We start from the raw sequence: 19,928 nt of genomic DNA, 5'->3' as shown, positions 1-19,928 counted from the left end.
CAAAGAAAAGACCCCACTTTAAAGAAAAAATCGTGACTTTAAGCCAATCTCATGGTTTTCATGGGGAATGACTTGATTTTTCAAGGCTTTGGGTTGGCAGCAAGCATGTGATGCCGATGGTACCATGTGAAATAATAGAGCAGGAATTCTCAGTCCCCTAACCAACTTTAGCCTCAATTTGTACTAGTTCAGATCCAGTAAATACTGGTGTGATATCATTTGATCTAGTAACGCCTAGTTCCCTCAAAAATTAAGTCTTCTGTTGGGCTGCTGATGCCATTAAATATGTTCTGTCCCCATTTTATAGATAGTAGGATTTAGGCCTTTAAATTTTCTGCCTCCATTTCCCGATCATATTCATGTGTATATGTAACTGCTGCTGGATCTGGCCCCATCTAACTTGCCCCATCCTGTGGAAGGAGACTACGTTAGAGCTCAGGAGTTCCTGTCCCTCAGTACAGCACATGCAACTGCCAACCTGTCTTCCAATGACCCTGATGCTTATTTAATATGCAGTAACTACCCCGTTCAATGTGCCCTCTACCACAGCTGTTTCAGCCTTTTGAGGACCCTATGTTACAACAGAAAAGTTGTGGGAAGATCCCCTGAAAGAGGGTGAGCGTGCCCTCCTGAAATCGATTCCCAATGCCCAGGTTGAGAACTGGGGCATATTTAACATACCAAATATAAACAACTAGTGTCATTGCTAATGAAATGATCCCAAAATGTATCTTAGCAGGTACTGGGCACCTGTCACACCAATAGTTGCTAACTGATCATTAATTCATATAGCAGCACTCTCATTATGCAAGACATAAGAAGTGTGGATCAAGTCCTGAGAAGCTTATCATGTAAAAGCCCAATCATCCTGTGAGTAAATCCACTGGAGATGTAACATGTCACGTGATGAATGATGCCAAACAAGAAGGGGGAGCGTCAATGGGAGCCAATGGCAGGTACTCCTCTGTGTCTATTTATAGTGCCGTCTTACTATATTTGTACAGCATTGGCACAAGGGAACCCTGATCTTGGCTGGGGCTTCTAGGCACTACCAACGTATTGCCAACCCCATATGTTCAAAAAAATCACGAGTTAGGGCCTCTCCAAAAATCATGAGACTATTAAAATATATTTTATGTTAATTTCATTTGCCTTCTGGTGTCTGGCTTCAGGATGCGCTGGCTTTGAATTTTCAAGCTTTTCTCTGCACCCATGAAGACTAGAAGCTTTTTGCTTGAACACCTATAAAGCCAAGATTAATCTTGCAATCACTGGACTCCAGGAGCTGGGGCTTTAAGAGAATGCAGGGTACCACAAGACTCATGATAAAAATTTCAGGAGCTGTCAACCTCACTACCAAACACAACTGACTAATAACAGGACCAATAGACTCTGAAAACAGAGCAGAGTTGAAAGAGAAAAGCAGTGTGAAGAGTTACATTACATTTACAAACACATGGAATTGCAGGGAGGCTGAGAAATACAAAAGGACTCTTCGGCCGTGATGCAAAAAAAAGTTCTTTAGGCCTAGGGAACTCCTATTTGAAAGGAAAGGCATGGATTTCAGCCTGGTTCACACTTTATGTAAGATGGTTTATTTTTTTGTTTGTGTTAGAGGGTAAAGTATTATAAGGAGAAGAGGTAAATAGAAGTTGCGTTTCTCCTCCTTTTCCATCTCTCACTTTTTTTTTTAAAGGGATCTTTAATTCATAAAACTGGAAGCAAAGCATAAAACCCTTGGCTAGGCTCCTCACTGCTTGTCAGTCTGGTAGGAGAAGGAAAGGTTGAACTGTGGTAACAGTAATAACAGATCAGGTCTCCATCCCTAGCAGGCAGCAGACAGCCCATGGTGCTATCTGAGAGGAGCACCAGAATCCCAGTGTTATTCTAGCCAGCTACTGCACAGGAGATGGGAAATGGAGCTGGGAAATGATCGGTCAAGGGGATCAGCTTTTAGAAGATGGAATCTGCCCTGCCGCAGCCTTTGAAAGCAGCCAGGGGGTTTCATGGATTCCAGGGAAGCAGGGTTCAGGGTCCTGATTATCACACATGGCAGGTGCATCCGGGGACAAACCAGTGAAAGGGAACGTGGCCTTGTGGTTCGAGCGAAGGGCATTAATAGCAAATGAAATCCATCCAGGCTGTTTTCTCAGCTCCACTCAAGGGGCAACCCTGGAATGGCAATGACCAGATAATGTCCTAATTGCCAGCCTTGCCCATCTCGATTGTCAGATTCTACAGGGAAGGCAGGGGGGAGGAAAAAGTTAATCCAGATGCCAAGGAACGGCAGGCTCCTGGCATCAAATCCAATGCCTTTAAATCTCCAGGGGTTTAGAAGACCAGCACTAGGCCTGTGGGCCCCTGAAACTGTAATTTCAGGGTCTACGTGCTGCATCGGCCTTGCCCAGGCCCTTTTCCCAGGGGAATTTCACCCAGGGACACATAAAAAGCTCCAGGTGCTAACCTGTCTTCTCCAGAAAGATGCTTCTGATCCTAGGGAAAATGGTGGCATCCCTTTACCAGGGCGGAGATCAGCAAAAATGTGAGTCACCTCATCCCTTCTTTGCTTTTTCCCAGCGCAATCCCTTGCTACGGATACAGATCCTGTCGGAACACACCGTTAGGCGAGCATGACCACCCAGCAGATTAGTGGGGCAGAAAGTGCCGCAGGTGGCAAAGCCCCAGGCTACCTGTAGGTGGCGCTTGATTTACCCGTCACACATGAAGAGCAGTAATAAAAGGGCACTCCTGGATCGATAAAAACATTTAATAAATCTCTTCTCAATATCCCAGCCTGCGAAGAAACTGCTTTCATGCAGGCAGGTTAATACCTAATTAGTTCATTGGGCCATTTAACATTTCATGGATATTAGATCACCTATCAACAAGCTAAGCAAAGCCAGACAAGCCTTGCTTAAAGAAATAAATCGCTCGACGTGACAAAACTAGGGATGGGGAAGCAGGGGGTGAATCCATCTCAGCCTTAGCAGCCAAGCGGTGGCTCGGAACTGGCGCAGGAAATAGGAACTTTCACCCGTGTGGCCGTTTCAAAGGCAAGTGATGACAGCAATGCAATTCCATTATCCAGGGACGCCCAAGAGGGTTCTCCATTTGCCATTGTTCATTTAAAAAAACAAAACCAAAAAACAATTACAAGCAGGAGAGCGCGACACATGAATAATCCAGCTGTAATTGCAAAATATATTTCCAAACATTAAATAAACTTTTTTTTTTCATCTCAGCGCAAAGAAAAAAAAAAGCTTAACTTTTTATACAGGAAATTAACTCGACGCTGCTGAGTGCCACTAAATTAGTGCTCGAGGGCAGGCACTGTGTTATTTATGTGGCTGCAATAAGCACTGTCTATTTACTGATGGCTGCTGTTTGGCTGGCTGCAGCCTACCTGGAAGGGAATGGATGTTGGGAAGTTCTTTTAGCAGCTCGTTAGGTAGGATGCGGCAAAGAGGAAAACACCCCGCTCCGGGGTGCTGCCCATGGATCATCCAAGCCGCAGAGTTCGCCATGGGGCAATTGTTGGCTCTCCCGGATTATCGCGTATCTGTATTGCCATAACACCTGGGAACTCCTGCGGAGACGGGGCCCCCACTGTGCCAGGCACGGTAGAATTAGTGCAGCTGAAGCAGAATTAGAAGAGTCAAACCAAGTCCTGTCTTGAAGTCAGCTATCTGCACAATACTGCCGTTTACTTAAACGGGAGATGCAGCTGTGCACCCACAGGCAACGTGCGGCCCCTAATTGCAGTACCGGGGAGCAGATCTTACTGTTGCACTAACCCTGTCAAAACGGGCTTTGATGGAGTCCTGTGTTTATCGCGCCTGGCTGATTCCGGATCAAATCAGTTCCGTTTATAAGTGAAAGACGTATCTCACCGCCAGTTCCTCCTACTCAGCCTGGCTCGGAGTCAAGCGTTCGTCTTTCCACCAGCAAGCAAACCAGGCCAACAGATACGCCCGGGCAACCCAACTGCCTCCAACTTCTGCTCATAGCAACACCTGGGCTAACCCACTCAGCTACAGCGGGGAAACAACAGGCCTGATTTGACCATGTGTCCCGCAGGGATTTCCTGGCTGCTGTTGTGTGAACGGGAGAGGCTCCGCTCGACCCGGAGCCTCATTACAAAAGGAGAAAAACCATCTTTTCATGTGTAAGCTCTGCAGATTGTCCACGGAATCAGTAACCCAAGCTACGTGGCATGCCACGCTGCTGGGGCAGGAGTTGCTTTGCAGAGGAACAGAGCACTAAGAAAGGAGAGCTTCCTGGTCACCGCTTTATTGCTTCTACTGCTCAGTTTTCCTCGTGTCACTGTCAGTCTTTGGGAGATTAGCCTTTTCACATGAGGCTGCCTTTCATTTTTTGTGCAAGGCGAATAAGACCTAAAATCTAAATAATTATTGCCCAGTCCAGAATGGTGGGGCAGAAGGGGTTACGTTTCTGAGGCAGCAGGAACCACCATTGCCAGCTCAGTGACATTGCTGAGAGAAACAACTGGAATCCCAAACAGCTGCGTTACACAGGAGGTCAGGCTAGATGACAGCATGGTCCCTTCTGGCCTAAAAAATACCAAGCTCTGGAACTCACTGGTTCCCAGGTTTTTGCCAGGAGGCACTTTCCTCCTGCTTTGTTCCACGGGATGAGTCATCAGCCCGGAGGCTAAGGGTCTGCGGAAGGCTTGGACCATGTCACAAGTCTCAGTTCAGGAATCTTCATTTCCTGCCATCTAAACCCATTTCCCACTTCCTAGAGTGATTCAATTTAAACACAAAACCCAACCTGGGTGGGGAAATGTTCCCCTGAGATCTGAGACCCCCCCCCCATGTACAGATCTTCCCATTCCTGCATGGACAGGGGAGGTCAGCTATCTCCCCTCCCCTAGATCACAGGAAGAACCTTCTGTATGTCCAGTGAGCGCTTGTTGGGAATCTCCCTTCACGCTCAGGAAACCTCCCCTGGGTTCAGGAGTTCCCTGTCCCTCCCCTTCTGGCTACACTGCTTGGGGGCGGGGGACATCCCAGCTGGTGCAATGTCACAGGACCACTGAGCAGCTTGCTCTGAGCCACTGGTACCACCTCAGAGAGCATAAGCTGCGAGTGGAATCACTGTCTTGCTCCATAAGGGTGCATATGGTGGGTACCACCCTCATCCTTAGCAATGGAACAATTTGGGGGAAACTCCCAAGTTCCATAAACAGAGTTTTCGTCCCTCTCCAGCAGATAGTTCCACAGGATGGGCATTCCCCACATCCCATGCTTTCCCTAGCCACTGGGCAGTCTAGGCTGTGCATCAAGAATAGAGCTGAGGTAGCCCTATCTTTATTTTCCCATGGAGAACGTGTCTCTCCCCCAGCTCGATGCCTGGGTTTGCATTCTCCTGTGGGGGGCCCAAGGAAAAGAGCAAAGCTCAAGGCCATTTCTGAGCCCAGGACATCCCAGTGGGGGTTTGCAGTTCAAGGGATGAGTTTTTCCATCTCAGCTTATCCCTCTTACCCCCTTCTTAACCTCACATGAATGGGGCAGCTGAATGAGGTGGCATGTTTTTAACAATAAGAGTAAGTGGACCAGAAAGGCCAGTAAACCCCAGACCCACCTGACGTTGGTGGGCTCTTAGGACATGTCTACACTGCAGTCAGAGGTGTGATTGCAGCACATGCTTGCATACCCTGGCTAGCTTTGATCTAGCTCGCCCGGATACAACAGCAGCGAAGCCAGAGCCCCACAACTAGCCGCTCCTGTACAATGCCAGGGTCAGTCAGTCCATGCTGCCACGACTTCACTGCTGCTATGATTCGAGCTAGCAAGATCCAAACAGGCACGTCTACCGGGGCCGCAGTCACACCTTGGATTGCGGTGTAGACATGCGCGAAGATTTCCAATGCAGGCCTACTTTGGAGCGGTTTGTCCTCTGCCTGGTGCTCCCTTTTCATGCAGGTCCCAGCACCGCACAGCTCGGCCACGTTTCAGGAAAGGTTAATTGGAAAAGTCCCTTTTCCTGATTGTCTTATTTGTTCTTTAACGCTACAAGCTGATCAATAATCCATTTACTTAAGAAAGCACTTCTCCCTGCCTCCCAGAGGGGCTCCAGCCCGCTTCACACCGGAGTGCAAGTGACCCTCACCGATGGTCAAGCTATTCTAGCTTGAGCTCCAGGCACGTCTCTAAACTCATCCCACAGCAGCACCAGAAGCTCAGGTGGCGGTGAGGAGGAAGTGAGATGGGAGAGGGGGTTAATTTCTTCTTTTGTTCCAGGATGACGCATGGGTTTTTACTAGAGAACGTGCTCCCAACCCCCTAGAGCTTGACTGGATTCCAGACCCCAAAGGGCTTGATCTTTGGGTCCAGCTAAGCTGAGCATGGTACAGGACGGGCTTGGCATTATACCGCCTTTATGGCCCACGTAGGGGCTCTGCTACCACATACTTTCCTGGCTGCCAGAGGGCCTGGTTACTGAGAGGGGGTGGGTCGGGACTAGTGCAGTCTGGGGAAGGACAATTCTGTTTCAGGGAAACTGTCAAGGTTTTGAAATGTGGTTTAATTCGACACTAGAGAAAGACAGACCGATTATAGCCTGGTGGCCAGGGCACAGGCCTGGATGGAGGGTTACCCAGGGTCAAGGCCCTGACTCACAAGGGTTGGCCTGATTCAGCATCAGCTGGAATGACAAAGCAGGGACTTGAACCCGGATCTCCCAGGGTCCGGCTACACAGCCCACAACCGCGAGCCTCCCAGCGTGGGCTGGCAGACTGGGGGCTCGTGCTCGCACTCTAAAAATAGCTGCGCAGACAGCATTGTGAAGTGGCGGCTCCTAGCCTGGGCTAGGAGACTCACTGCTGCAGGCTGTGTAGACATAGCCCCGTATTCCAGGCCAGTGGCCTCACTGGCTGGCTAGCTCCCTGGCTCCTGACAAACTTCTCACTGAAGCCCAGACAGCGCCACAAACCGTTTCAGCAAAGCTGAAAGAGCAGATTCCGTTTCAGCTAGTGGTCGGAGCGGCTCTAGTCAGGGCACTCCTACACCATGCTGATTGGGGGCTAGTTTCTGTAGCTGTTGCAGCTGGTTTATGTTCAAGGCATTCTCAGGTTTCTTTAGCTGTGCAAGATGCAGGAACCACACAGAGCAGCGACGTTATAGGCCACCCTCTTTGCTCCGTCCCATTGGTGCACAGGGGAGTGACACCGGCTGGGAGAACAGGATTTCTCCCAATTAATTCAGAAGTCAGACAAGAGTTTCTGATTAGCACTATGCTATAGAGGATGCAATTCTATCTACCACTGGAAAGCCTAAGAAACCAATTACAGGGTTAAATTCTGTAAAACGGACAGATGAGCAGCTGTCAAGTGTGTGACTAAACAGAAACCCAGACAGGTCAACTTCATTTTTTAATTTGGCTAGCTAGGCTCCTCTCCCTGTCTGCCCCTCTCTCCTAGATAAGGCTAAAGATGCTCCCTTCAGTTGGCCAAGAATGTGCTGAGGAAAAAGGCTAATCCACTGCGCTTTATCAAATCACAGACAAAACATTTGGGAAAAAAAAAAGCATACCTGAGAACAGAGATCTGCCTGCTAGATGTTTCTAAGAGGAAATATCTGAAACCTTAGAGCAACTTTCCTTCTAGGATGGAGAGCGGACGCATATAGCTGACACGTATAGATCTAATGAATAAGTTAGGAAGCGTCAGATAACCCTAGATAACGCTGTCAGCATCCCAGAGTGACAGTAACGTAACTATGATCCTTCCACTCTGTTCTGGCTGTAGAGCACAGGGCCATGAGGGATGCTGTTCATAGGACAGGCAGAGTTCATTGAGGAAACCTGCTTAACGCTGGCAAATGTTTTAGATTTATGATCTCTTGGACCCTCTGCTACACTAGAGAGATGAATCCTCGGGGCTCACAGCACAGAGACCCTAGAAATCTATGGTGATAGGGAATAGCCAGCATGGATTTGTGAAGAACAAATCATGTCAAACCAATCTGATAGCTTTCTTTGATAGGATAACAAGTCTTGTGGATAAGGGAGAAGCGGTGGATGTGGTATACCTAGACTTTAGTAAGGCATTTGATACGGTCTCGCATGATATTCTTATTGATAAACTAGGCAAATACAATTTAGATGGGGCTACTATAAGGTGGATGCATAACTGGCTGGATAACCGTACTCAGAGAGTAGTTATTAATGGTTCCCAATCCTGCTGGAAAGGTATAACGAGTGGGGTTCCGCAGGGGTCTGTTTTGGGACCGGCTCTGTTCAATATCTTCATCAACGACTCAGATATTGGCACAGAAAGTACGCTTATTACGTTTGCAGATGATACCAAACTGGGAGGGATTGCAACTGCTTTGGAGGATAGGGTCAAAATTCAAAATAATCTGGACAAATTGGAGAAATGGTCTGAGGTAAACAGGATGAAGTTTAACAAAGACAAATGCAAAGTGCTCCACTTAGGAAGGATCAATCAGTTTCTCACATACAGAATGGGAAGAGACTGTCTAGGAAGGAGTATGGCAGAAAGGGATCTAGGGTTATAATGGACCACAAGCTAAATATGAGTCAACAGTGTGATGCTGTTGCAAAAAAAGCAAACATGATTCTGGGATGCATTAACAGGTGTGTTGTAACCAAGACATGAGAAGTCATTCTTCCACTCTATTCTGCACTGGTTAGGCCTCTGCTGGAGTATTGTGTCCAGTTCTGGGCACCGCATTTCAAGAAAGATGTGGAGAAATTGGAGAGGGTCCAGAGAAGAGCAACATGAATGATTAAAGGTCTAGAGAACATAACCTATGAAGGAAGGCTGAAAGAATTGGGTTTGTTTAGTTTGGAAAAGAGAAGACAGAGAGGACATGATAGCAGTTTTCAGGTATCTAAAAGGGTGTTATAAGGAGGTGGGAGAAAACTTGTTCACCTTAGCCTCTAAGGATAGAACCAGAAGCAATGGGCTTAAACTGCAGCAAGGGAGGTCTAGGTTGGACATTAGGAAAAAGTTCCTAACTGTCAGGGTGGTTAAACATTGGAATAAACTGCCTAGGGAGGTTGTGGAATCTCCATCTCTAGAGATATTTAAGAGTAGGTTAGATAAATGTCTATCAGGGATGGTCTAGACAGTATTTGGTCCATGAGGGGTACTGGACTCGATGACCTCTCGAGGTCCCTTCCAGTCCTAGAGTCTATGAATCTATGAAATAGGATGTTTTGCTCACATTAAAAAAAAAAGAATCAGTGTAAAATACTTATGAGACTACCATACTGAAGCCAGGGACCTGTGATCTTCTTTCCTTTGTGAGTAACTCTCACCTGCCTTCTAAAGAGAGAGTGTCAAACAAATGCTGCCCTCATTGATAACCATGGAACCTACTGACTTCACAGAACTCACGAGTGTAACTTCATTATTTATATCCCGGTAGCACCTAGAGCCCCCAGCTGAGACTGAGGCACCCTGGTGCTATGGGTTGTACTGACACAGTGAGAGACTGCCCCGGCCCCGAAGAGTTTACCATCTAAACAAGCAAGACAAAAAGGGGGGGGGGAGGTATGTTTTCTCCATTTGACAGCTGGGGAACTGAGGCACCGACAGATTAAGCGACCCTGCCCATGGTTACACAGAGTCTGGGGCAGAGCAGAGAACTGCCTCACAGTCTCCTGAGTCTAGTCCAGCACCTTAACCACAAGGCCATCCCCTGATGGATATGAGTGAGGGCAAGATTTGGTTCTGTGTGGGGCAAAATGCCTCACCTGCAGGAACAGAACCAGAGCCCCAGCTTGAGACGTGGAGGGTGGTTTTGTTGGACGGAGTAACTGAAATTTGTTACTGGGAACAATACGAACCTAACACCTGTGGCAGGGCGTTTCCATGCGGACGGACAGACCACAGGGAGTATCACATTTCCTGTGCAGGGTATTGCTCTTCTGCAACATATGCTGTGGGAAGACAAGAGGAGCACAATTCTGCCTTTGCATGGAGATGTTGAACCCTCTCAGCAAGAATGCTGCTAACAGAGAGCCAGTTCAGAGACCCTGTTCCATGGGGTTAGCAGCAGAATTGGCTTGTGTGCAAAGCACCAAGGGTGGAGTTTATCAGACCACTTTTCCTGTTACATTAAAAGCCTTCTACACCTAAGCACAGATGGTTCCCTCCCTCCCACTGGAGTGTTTATTGTCTTGTAAAATGAAAGAACACTTGCATTTGCTAACTTTTAATGAAGCCTGGAAATTATCACATCCTGCGTTTCTCCACATAGCCGTCAAACTAGAAATAAAGCTTTGGCAAATCAAGCACCCAGGAAACGTTTAGTCCATAGTATCTGAATATTTGTTGTGAATAGTCCCTCATCAATATGAATTACTTAATCACCATTTTGGAAGCCTGGTATTGTTCCTGTTACTTGGGCTTGCTTTGTTTCTATGACATCTTAATTCTGTGTTTTATTTCATCTTCGATTGTGACATATTTAAAAAGCAAGGATCTTTTGGTGAAATTCAAGAGAAAGCGTAGCATTTAGACACAGCTCTGGTAGCTATGTGCAAGTAATATAGCCTGGTGCATGGGGTGGGGGGTAGAAATTGTGGTTTCTCTCATGCATGAAGACAGAAGATATTCTGAATGCTTTCTGTGGAAACTAGATTTGCTGTTCTTATTTGGAAGTCTAAGCAGTGTCTTTTTCAATTTCCTAATCTGATTGATCACAATCAGAGAGATTGTAAATTTCACGCTTGTCCATAACAAAACATGCTCCTACAGCTGGTCTTCTGACACTGCCAGTTGAAAGTCTGCATTAATGTAGATATACATCACAGGCGGCAAAAAGCAGGACAGTCTGGGGAGGCAGTTCAGAGAGCAGCAGACCGTCTAACATCCTGACTTGGGGGAGGCGCTATTCCCCCCCACCAAGAAGGGAATGGAAATAGCTTTCCCCTTCCCTCCCCCGTTCCTGAAGCTGAAGGACCGAGAAAAATGCAGATTTGGTGAAGTGCAAACAGCCCTAATACTAGAGAGCACGACACCCTGCTCATGAATTAAATTGTCACTGCACTTAGCTTGAACTGTTTTATTCTCTGGGGGAGTTTGTCTTACCAATTAGACCCTGTGGGCCAAATTCTGTGCTTGGTTATACTGGTGTAAATCTAGAGCAACTATTGCAGCCCCTGGGATGACTCAGCCCTGTGATCATCCTGTTTTCTAGCAAAGGAACTTTGCTGATTTCAATGGATTCACCTCCCTGTAAAGCTGGAGGAACAGCTGCGAATCAAGCCCAGTGAATCCACACTGGTGTGGCTGTGAGCAGAATCTGCCCCAGAAGAAATATTGCTGCAGACTCCTGAAATCAGCACTTGATATGTCACAGCATCAGCTGTTGTAAACTGGCATAGCTCCTTTGACTTCAATGGCTTTGCTGATTGCCACCAGATGAAGATCTAGCCCCACAGATATGACATACAAGTGTTTTAGGGCCAAATCCTTTTCTTAAACACACAAGTGATTCAGCAGGACATCTGCCATAGAATCTCAGGAGGTCATCTAGTCCAACCCCCTGCTCAAAGCAGGACCAATCACCAGATAGATTTTTGCCCCAGATCCCTAAATGGCCCCCTCAAGGATTGAACTCGCAAACCCTGGGTTTAGCAGGCCAATGCTCAAACCACTGAGCTATCCCGAGTTACCAAAAGCCCTCAACCCCAGTGATTGTGGTGGGAACTGAGGATGCCTGACATCTTGCAAGACTAGGCCCTCTGCCCCATGGTGTTAGCATCAGAAAGTAGTCCTGTCCCAGCATCTCCCTCTCTAGACCCCCAGCATGATCCGTATTTAGCCAAAGCTCAGATGGCATTGTCATTAGCTTTGATCTAGTGTGTGATAGAAGAGACTGTTTTCTGTGCATAGTAATATCCCATTATGGTGGAGAAGTAAAAGGGCAACACTTCAGAAGAGACATACTAATTACTCCCTTGAATTGGTAACTGTGTTCTTTGCACTTGTGGGTCAGCCCCCCCTCCCCAACCCACCCTACAACATGCTGGGGAGGTGGGTCAGAGAAAATCAAGTGGTCTACTCGCATGCTTATTTGATTAAAAAAATTCAAATGTCATGAATATCAATGTGTAAAGCTTGAGTAGAAACATTTACCTTCCTGTCCTGAAATGGTGCCTCAACAAAGTGCTCTGATTATTTCTGACAATTCTGACACCAGAGAGGAAGCACCATCTAGTGCCTGAAGCACATGACTGGGGGTCAGAAAAACTGCACACTTTTTCCAGTCTCTGCCACTGACTAACTGTGTGACCTTGGGAAAGTCACTTCACCTCATGGGGAAACTGAAGTTCCTTGTAAATTGATTATTAAAAAAATAATAATCCCACTCAGAGGTGCTGCAATGTTAATCTTGGTTTCTAATCCCAGCTCTATCACTGATGAGCTGACACACCTTGGACAAGGCATTTCAGTTGTCTGCCTCAGTTTCTCCTTCTGGAAAAAAGGGCTAATAATATGCTTCAAGGATTCAATGCTTAACCTTTTAAGATCTTCGGATGCAAAGTGTTCTAGACGTGCCCACTGTTAGTGTCCTAAGAGATAACATGAACCTGCCCCACAAAAATCAAGAAAATGGCAACAAAAATTTCCCTGTTAAATTCATTTTTAATAAGAAAATAAGAAACCAATTCAAACACAAAACTGCATCACTATCTTCCAAGCTCAGAGCCATCCATTATACAGCACTTGTGATGGCCCACAGGCTGTCAGAAGAACCCCCCTGAATATGTGCAGCACAAACATTGCTTTGAATTACTAACTGCTATTTTGGTTTTAAGTCGCAATCCTTGGTTGAACCAAATGGGTAGAAAGCCATTCTCATGTTCTATCTATAGAAGAGCTGTGACTCACTTTTTAGAGATCATAATTCTGCTCGATGCATTTAAACTACTTATTCTTCTTCCCTTACAAGTGACAGAGAAGCTAGAGGGTCAGGACCTACAACACAAGGAAGAGAAAGCCACTGGATGTGTTTTACCAGTGTGTGTGTTTGTAATTAACTGAGAGCTACCACCTTGTAATCTGCGTCTTTGAAATTTAGGAAGCAAATTGGTATATGAATGCTTGTTTTCTCAGCTGGAATAAACCACTGGGGCCTCCTTATATTACTGTACAAGCATCTGAATGAGGAATAAAAACACTTTAAATAAACCTTTCTGGACTATTCAGGCCTGATTTTCCAGAGGTGCTGAGCTCCAAAAACACCACTTGGAGGCAACGGGAGCTGCAAGAAATCAGCCAAGCATACATGGAATATCTATTGCTATGTTACGAGACTGACAGATATTTTTTTTTTGCCTGTAAACGTTGTTGTGTAGTTAGCATCTATGCAAGGGGCTTGGGTTTATCTGCTGTGCCCCAGAGGTATCCCTGCGGGCGTGCTGGAGAGCAAGTAGGGGTGCAGCCCCCATGGCAACTAATCAGTGACTGATCTGTGCAGCTGGCAGCCCCGCTCCCACACTGGACTGACTGGCACTGTTCAAACCCTAATAGATCCTGGTAGCCTGGGTGCCCTGGGGAGGGGAAGGGTTAGGGTGGAGAAGGTTCTGTCTTGTTTCTGGGCAGCCCAGAAACCCTATGGAGACGCTGCTTGCACCCTCCTTTGAGGGTTACTTGTCTGAAAGCAGGTGGGGGAAGGTAATGGCAATGGCTCCACCTCTCTCCTCCACCCTCTACCACTAAGGGCAGGTGAAAAATGGAGAATATGCTGTTCCTCCTTCAAGGGGGCCAAAATGCGCTGCCCAGGAACCTGTAGGAGAACACTGGCTGACGGCACTAGAATTCGTTCTGGGCACAGACTGCTGGGTGCCCCTCTGTACCCTTCTAACCTGCCCGAGGGCACCTAGGACAGTTGCCAGTACTGTCCATGGCCAGGCACGCAAGGCCAATCCCAAGTGTTGGTTTTCAGCATATCAGCAAAACTCTGGAAAGAGGACAGCAGCTGGCACACAAGACTGGAGCCTGGGTTGGATTCTCTGCTGCCCTGTGCCAGCATCTACACCTGTGCAAAACCCTGCCATTCTGATTGGGTAGCAACTTGCCCCCACTTGGTATAGGTATATGATTACACAAGGCATGGGGCAGTGGGAATCAGGCCCCATCTTGTCTTCCTGCATGGGCTGTATTTGGAAGATCCAAAGTAACTGATTCTTTGCAAACGCAACCAATAAGACACAGCCTTTTATAGGAGCCCAGCTGCAATAATGCCGCATTACCACTTAACACATGAAAATGTCTATATTTAGACTCCCATTTCATCCGAGTCCACCTATTGACAGTGAGCCAGTTAGTTGCTGTGAATGAAAGGGGAGCAGATCTCAACCTAAATTGGAATCTTCCTAGGTCCTCTCCTGAGTTTACGAGGCAAAAAAAATATTCATCTGCATTTGTACTGACTTGGTGATAAGTTCAGGGATGGGGGTGCTAAGTAGGCAATCATTCTACGGGTTCCAGGGTCTAGAGTTAGACCGACAGCACTGCAGGTTGGATCAGTGGGAATTCTGGAGGTTCTAAGAGGATGTTCTACAAGTTCTAGGGGTGCCGGCTCTAGTGAGATGTTGCTGTAGCTGGCTCTAAAGCACAATTATTTTCCAGAATGGATATGGAGTTCGGGGGAGGGGAAAAGAGAGAGACAGGGTTCTCAGCGCACTAAAAAGATTTGAAATAGCAGGGCTATGGAACTCCTTTTAAAATATCTAAAGCCAAATCTTTAGCAGATGTGAACCAGCACAGATCTGTTAACTTCAATGGAATTGCAATGATTTGTAGCAAATGAGGATTTGACTTCTAGAATGTAAAGGTGGGAAGAGGTTAAAAAAGAAAAGAAAATCCAACCGAAGGTTTTAAAAATGCTTATAGGACAGACGGCATCGCTGTTGGCACAACAATAAAGGGAGAGGCTCTGGAGTAAGCTTTGTGCTGTAAGTTTCCAGGATAATATACAATCCAATCATTTTCTTCTGCTAAGAACTGCACGCAACTCACAGTATTCCTCAGTCATCAAAGGATGAAATTAATGGCAGCAACCCAAGAAAATGAGAAACCCTGACCTTAAAACACTATACTATACTCCTAGTTCAAAGCAAAGAAACATTTTCACTTTTCATGGCTCTTAACGTTATTTTATTCAGTCCTTTTATCCTGCTGTCCCTTCATTTTGATTGTGATTGATTTTTTTTATGAGAAATCCTCTGAGGAATTACAGATAGACACCTACACAATTATTTGTTTAAACACAAATATCAGTTCAAAAGCACAAGAGACTGGAATAGGCATACACAGCCATCATCTCTCTGTTTCAACCTTCATAGACATCTTAACCCTCCCCAACAATAAAGGGGAGGGACACAGACGTCAAGTAAAATATTGGTCTCTCTGTTAGACAGCTGTAGACCAGTGTGTTCCATAATTACTAAATAAAAGACCACAATCAGATGTCATTATCTCCCATGATCTTTAAGGAATGAAAGGCGGATAAGATACTGAACCATTGCAGGCAGCACAACCTGCCATCTTTAAGTTTTAGCCCCAGGATGTGGCAGGTCATGACAATGCCAGCTTCGCAGATTTGGGTATTTCCAGGACGTTTATGCACCTGCCTATACTGGTTACCAGTCATCCTGAAAACAAAACCTGCCACAAACCACTAAGTTACTGATCACAAAATTTACAGGGACACTTTAGCATAAACTCAGAATTAGAGCTAAGTGAATGGGTTTGCGGGGAGTGGTATACAGCAGTGGTTCTCAACCAGGAGTACACATATCCTGGGGGTATGCAGAGGTCTTCCAGGGGATACATCAACACATCTAGATATTTGCCTAGTTTTACAGCAGGCTACAGAAAAAAGCACTAGCGAAGTCAGTACAAACTAAAATTTCATACAGACAATGACTTGTTTATACTGCTCTATATACTATGCACTGAAATGTAAGTGCAATACTTGTATTCCAATTGATTTATCTTATAGTTATATGGTATAAATGAGAAAGTCAGCAATTTGTCAGTAATAGTGTGCTGTGACATTTCTGCATTTTATGTCTGATTTTTAAGCAAGTAGTTTTTAAGTGAGGTGTAACTTGGGGGTACGGGAGACAAAACAGCCTCCTGAAAGGGGTACAGTTGTCTGGAAAAATTGAGAGCCACTGGGGTACAGAATTAGTTTCCTGTTTGCAAGTTATCAGGAACCAGACTTGGATTTTCAAGTCTGGGAGGTCCCCCCACCTCCACACCAACAAATGGGCTACGCAAATATATTCCAGCATTCACCAGGACCACTGCTTCAGAATATTTGCTGGGGGTACTGGTCAGCGGAGCCACATTGTATTATTAAAGCGCAATGACTGGATGACTCCCAAAAGCACAAGGTGAAGGCTCTGGGCTAGTACCCAGGGGAATACAGATTGGCAGGAACATTTGTGATGCCTAAACCTTCTGTGCACATTTCTGTGAACAGTTGTGCTGGTCTGCCTGTACTGGGCCTGACCATGAAGGAGGCACAGACCCCAAAGAGAGCTGGCGGGTTGAACGTTCACCAGTCCTTGCAGCATTCAGCCAGCTGTATCTCCTCTGGAAACACTAGCTCTTTTAGGATCCCTGGCTCTTGTAGGAGCTTGGAGCAGGAGTTCACCTGAGCTGTTTCCCTTCTAGAAGAGCTAAGGACTTGCTGGGGCTGGGATGAAATAGCAGGACAGGGCTCATTACAGGAATAGCTTTGCTCAGGGTTAATTTTTAAATGATCCAACTTTGACTGTGTCACCAATAAGCAAGTGCTAAATCCTCCCACCTGCTCAGTCTTCCCTCGCCACCGACCTCCCTTCCTCCAGGTCAGGTCCTTGGTCTTATTTCTCCTGTTTCCTTTCATTCAAACTGACTAGCGGCGCGCCTGACCCTTCCACCTCCACCCCACTGAGTCTGGTTCCCACTAGCCAACTCCACTCAGGCGGGCAGTGACCCAGACACAGACCTCAACCTGGCACGAAGCGCTCTGCTGCCTTCCCCCTCCGCACCGCAGCAGCAAGAGGGGATATTTCCATCCCTGGCTGCCCCAGAGACCGGAGCAGAGCTAGGAAACCAAAGCGCTCACATGCCGCCGGCTGCTCACCCCCCTCCAGCTAGGGTGCCCAGATGTCCTGGTTTTATAGAGACAGTCCTGATTTTTGGGTCTTTCTTATATAGGCTCCTATTACCCCCAGCCCCTGTCCCGATTGTTCACACTTGCTGTCTGGTCACCCTAGTCCCAACGGGAGTCTAGGGAAAGTTTCCCAGGGAGATGACCCCCAACCTACGCCCCCTCCCATGCCCTGCCCTGCCGGACGCTGGCTCCCCCACTCCAGCCAAGCCCCAGCGAGCGCAATGGGCTGGCTTAGCTCCCTCTGACCCAGGGCGGCGGAGCCTCTCCCCGAGCCTCACCTCGGCGGCGGCTTGCGGGCGGTGATGCTGGCGACAATGACGCTCTCGGGTCTCGGCGTGGCCACGGCTTTGAAGGTGCCTCTCCAGAACTTCTCGAACAGCTGCTTCTCGCCCTGCTGCGCGCTGGCCATGCCCGGGGCCGGCCGGCCGGCCGCGGGGAGCTCTCCGCGGTGCTGAAATCCCGAGCCCAGGGCAGGGGGCTCAGCGGCTGGCGGGGCCGGAGAGCTCGCCCTGCTCCAGCCCCAGCCCCACCCCGGCCGCCCTGCGCTCCCGGCCTCTGGGCGGCTCGGAGCCCGGCGGCGCCGACGCGCGAGGGGGAGGCAGCTCAGTGCGTCTGCGAGCCTGAGCTTTGCTCCTGTTTTGTCTCACTCACAACGTGACGTGGGAAGCGGGGCTGGTCATCGCCCCCCCCCCCCCCCCCCCGCCTCCTGCCTGCATCTGCCTAACAAAAGGCTGCAGGTCGCGGGGAGGAGGCCGCGGGTGCCGGCTGCCACAATGGCCCAGGGCTGGCTTAGGCAGCGACCCGGGAGAGATCAGAGCCCCCACCCCGCCCTAGCAGGGCTCGCTACTCCCCTGCCAGCCGCGGGGATACGGGGCGGCGGCGGAGGGGAGCAGGGCGAACTCGGAGCGAGCCCCGGGACAGGAGCGGAGTTCACCCCGCCTTCCTTCCAGGGGCCTCAGGGCTTGGCCTCAGCAAACCCCTTCGCCATCTGCGCCGCCTCCCAGCGCAAAGGGCCCCGCGTTTACATCTGCTCCAAAACAAACACGCCCGGCCGTGGTCCAATGCAGCTGGCGGCTCCGCTCCGCTCCCCTTCCCAACCCCGCCCGGGGAGGGCAGGGAAGCGCCCGCCCCTGCTGCGCCGAGAATCAGGCCGGGAACGGCTCGTGGCAGGGGGCTCGGGGGAGGTGAGCCCGGCTCCCAAAGTAGGGCAGAACCGCTCAAAGATGGAGTCCAGCCAGTGAGGGAAGAGACTTCCCTCGGGGTGGTTTCAGCCGGGACTCCGGGAACGTGCAGGTGGCCCCCGGGGTGAGAAGGGACGGGGCAGGAATTCTGCTCATCTCTGGCGGGGCCCAAAGATTGCCCAGGGAGACGCTGCATTAGCGAGCCGCCGGGAGGGAACGATCCCCGCCAAGACCCGGCACAGGGGAGCCCTTGGTGGGCAGCTTTTCTTTCGCTCCTGGGGCCCTGTTGATCCCCGGGGAGCACCAAAGTGGACACGGTCACATCTTTATATGGGTTGTGAATTCCTCATCCTGATTATTCCAACTGCCCCACCCGGCCCCAGCTCCAGGCTGCCCACAACGCCCACCCTGGTCATGTAACGCTCCTTTTGAACCTCTCCATCTACCTACCCTTCAGACCTCTCCCCCTCCCAGCCATGCTCCTGCCTACATCTTCGCTTCCCTTCCGCCAGCATCTCTTCGCTACGGGGCTTGTGCTCACATCCCTGGCTTTGTGTCACCAGGCTGTACACCACCGACCCCGTCCCCTGCCAGCTCCTCCAACAAGTTCTGGAAACCCATGAAGCCTGCTGGCCAGGCCAGCTTCCCTCCCTGCTCTGCCCTTTCACCCTGCTATGCACACCCAGATTGTAAGCTCTTCAGGGCAGGGAACTCGCTCTTGCTTTGGGGGAGTGCATCTCGGGTGCTGCCCACCAGCTGCAATTCCATGTTAGCAGAATAAAGCCTTGGAGCTAATCAGTCCCTTTGTGCAAGCAGAGCCATCAGCCCTTGAAAGCAGTGACAGGGATGGGAGGCACTCAAGTGACCCCCTCTGCTTGATGCAAAGAGCAGGAATGACAGTGGGTAGGCCCCAGCTCTCAGTGGAGAAGGGGCTGAAAAAGAAGGGCTCAGACTAGGATCAATCTGGAAAGCAAGAGATCCCAGAGCCGTGTCCCACCAGGCTTCCTTCACCTGCAAGCTACCACTGAAAGCCTCTCAGGACGGGGTCATTTTAAACACCACCCTGGATATTCCAAGCATTCCTTGGGGGGAGAGCTACCTGTACCCTGTCCACACTGGCTGACTTAACTTGTTTCAAAGAAGTGTTTCCTAACACGTGGCACATGGCAGTAGTGTTGGGTCTGAGTTTGTGGCAGGGCTGCAGGGTCGCACTACATGCAGTGACAAGGACAGCTGTCCAGGCAATGTAAACAAGCACCAAAGCACCATTAAACATCAGTGAAGCCTCACCAGCTTACACCAGCTGAGGGACCGGCAGGGAGAAGGACTCTTCCCAGTTTCCAAGTGGATGACTGGGTCTCTGGGCCATCTTCAGCTTGATTTTACCAGTCCCTGTTGGCTAGATTTGGAGGTCAGAATGGATCTAGACATCACAGTGATAAAAATGTCAATGGCTGCTTGCAACTGTTGGCCCTTCCATTATTGCTGCAACCAACAATGGAGTGGCACCAGTAGTAGGGCAGTGGCAGATTTACACAGAAGATGCCAGTGTAGTGAAGGCTGTAGAGTCAGCCTC

At 48.7% G+C, this 19,928-nt stretch overlaps 1 protein-coding gene across 2 annotated transcripts in view; it reads right to left on the bottom strand.

The window, feature by feature from the left end:
* Nucleotides 1-17,850, bottom strand: part of SRRM4 (serine/arginine repetitive matrix 4) — a 145,363-nt gene extending 127,513 nt beyond the window's left edge. Inside the window, exon 1 of one of the 2 annotated variants that reach the window (XM_042843180.2) lies at nucleotides 17,450-17,850. In XM_042843180.2, coding sequence (XP_042699114.2) covers nucleotides 17,450-17,580 — 131 coding nt within the window. In that variant the 5' untranslated portion in view covers nucleotides 17,581-17,850. The remainder of the gene's footprint in view (nucleotides 1-17,449) is intronic. The other variant, XM_042843179.2, reaches the window with a different exon arrangement.
* Between the last annotated feature and the right edge of the window lie 2,078 nt (nucleotides 17,851-19,928).

Source organism: Chrysemys picta, chromosome 15, assembly GCF_011386835.1.
Source record: "Chrysemys picta bellii isolate R12L10 chromosome 15, ASM1138683v2, whole genome shotgun sequence".
NCBI classification, from domain to species: Eukaryota; Metazoa; Chordata; order Testudines; family Emydidae; genus Chrysemys; species Chrysemys picta.
Note: the sequence above shows the minus strand (reverse complement) of the source record. Positions and strands in the feature narration are given on the sequence as shown.